This window comes from Anneissia japonica, unplaced genomic scaffold, assembly GCF_011630105.1.
Source record: "Anneissia japonica isolate Jap-2015-1 unplaced genomic scaffold, ASM1163010v1 scaffold42976_len16926_cov104, whole genome shotgun sequence".
In the NCBI taxonomy this organism is placed as follows: Eukaryota; Metazoa; Echinodermata; class Crinoidea; order Comatulida; family Comatulidae; genus Anneissia; species Anneissia japonica.
Genome location: NW_022743865.1, coordinates 3871 through 6165, shown reverse-complemented (window position 1 = coordinate 6165; position 2295 = coordinate 3871). Strand labels below are relative to the sequence as shown.

The 2295-nt window shown below is 32.8% G+C and overlaps 1 protein-coding gene across 1 annotated transcript; it reads left to right on the top strand.

Annotated features, from left to right (window-relative positions):
• Positions 1 to 312: 312 nt before the first annotated feature.
• On the top strand, positions 313 to 1364 carry LOC117119541 (kappa-type opioid receptor-like). The gene has a single exon (XM_033264365.1). It carries the CDS (start codon positions 313 to 315, stop codon positions 1243 to 1245), a length of 933 nt encoding a protein of 310 aa, XP_033120256.1. The 3' UTR covers positions 1246 to 1364.
• The last annotated feature ends 931 nt before the right edge of the window (positions 1365 to 2295 follow it).

Here is a 2295-nt window from a genome sequence, read left to right as displayed (position 1 = left end):
GTATTTACCAGTTTTCTATTCGACTGATCGTCTTCGTTAAGTAGGATTTTACCACTGCGCAGTTGGGCGTGGTTTAAGAACAAGTCGAATACAGCGAATATTTATCATGGCTTTAACATAACCGCTTGGTTTCTGAGACTATCGTAATCAAGTGATGAAAGTTAGGTGAAAGTGGACAGCTTCAGAAACTTTTTTCGTACTAGTTTCGTACTAGAAAAAATTGTAATTATACACAAGATTACGACAATTTTTTTCACAAACATTCCTGTTAAATTATCTACTACTTTGCCAGTGGAAGACTGCGGAAAACATATGGATGTATTAACGAATAATACGTCAGCTCGCACAGAACTGCACGATCCCTTGGTGTTGGTCTTAGTCCGTTTGATGTTGGCTTGTACTGGTATCATCGCGAACTCCATTGTCATGTTTGTGTTCATCTACAACAAAACTTACAAAAAGTCACTCTCACGGAAATTACTTCTCCATCAGACTGTGATTGATCTGACCGGCTCTGTGATGTTTTTGATCTTCTACAACACTGATGTTCCTGATGGCACTGGTGGAACCATATTCTGTAAAATGCAATTTCTTTTTGTGTACACGTCGGCGACATCAACATTCAATTTTGTTATGCTTACAATTGAACGTTATACTGCCGTCGTACACCCATTGTTGTATCGCCAGAAATCTTTGGACGGAAAATTTAGGTACCTATCGCTCATTAGCCCCCATGTCATCGGTTTAATTCTAACAGGGAGTATCCCAATACACGCGGATATACACCCTACTGTGAAAGAATGTAAACCTACGGAAATCAACGCAGGCACTGGTGTATTATCAATTGTTGTCAATTGGATGATACCTGTTTGCATTATGCTATACTGTTACGTACGAATGATGTTAAAATTACGGAAGAAACGAACAGTTAGCCAACAGCCTTCGTCTGAATCGCAACCCAGAAATTTTGGACGAGTTCAGACGTTCAAGTCTGACCTGTTGAGTACACTGATCCTAATTGCATCTGTTTATATTGTTACAGTAACTCCATTCTCTGTTTTTTACTTCATTTATTTCATATCAGATAATTATAATTATATATTTCATGAGCTGAGTGTGATGTTTCTGGAATTAAATCTCACTATCAATCCATTCATCTACTGTTTGGTGTATAAGGATTTTCAACGAGGACTTTACAAGATCAGACAGGACATATTCCTCAGTTTAGAAACTCCAAATACATAAATATCATTTAAACCAGCAGCTTTTTGCCTGATGACCCAAATGAACGTCCAGGTAATTGACTCTGCTAATATTGAAAACTTGCTTGTTCCATAAATTCAGACAATACATCTTTAGTTTCATTGCATAAACTCTAAATTGTAAAATTTCAGGTAATATATTATTTTGTTATCTTTTGTTTTAATTTCTGGTACTGGAATAAAAGGAATGTAGGTAAAAAATGGTCCCTGTAAAAATGGTCCAAAATGATATGTACGTAAAAATGATATAATTCTGTATGAAAACTGATCTTTTTGTTTAAAGAGGAATAATTTAATTTTTAAAAAGAATCTAACATCAAATAAATTGCAATTTATATTTTACTTTTTGCAAGAATTATATATCCATATAGATAAAAAAAAAGTGATTAATAATTTTTTTTTCATTTAAATGTTGAAAAATAGGTATAATTTAATCAATAAATCATGCATTTTTAATACTAAAATAATTTAGATGTAACCGAATCACTCAGACACTCACCCTCAATTTCAAGGAAGTGGAATCACAATTTCCAAAAATGTTTAACTTTAATCTGGGTATTGCTAAACCCTGCAAAAAATAAATTGTTATGAACATCAAATTATTATTTTTTAATGAGATTCATAATTAAAGGACTTGGATGTGGTTCGCGGTGTTGTTGGAGGTTTGCGGTGTATTTGCATGTATTTTTTACAAAAAAAAAAAAAAATTCTTATGAATTATTTTCCGATTTTCTTATTGATGCAAGTGGGTCAATCACAATTACATGGTGTGGGTTTGACCACAGAGCCGTTGGAATCGCACCGGCTTTGGCCTCACCACTTTTTCTCAATTCAAATATTTTAAAATAAATACATAACGATAATATGTATGAATTTATTATTAATGTTCGCATCACATTGTCTTTTTTTTTGTTATACATTTAAATAAAATTCCACCATGCGCTTCTTTTGTATCCTATGTACATTAAGATTTTTTAACAATCCTACATGTTAGTAATTATTATAAATTTTGAAAATGTTTAGAGGTATAAAA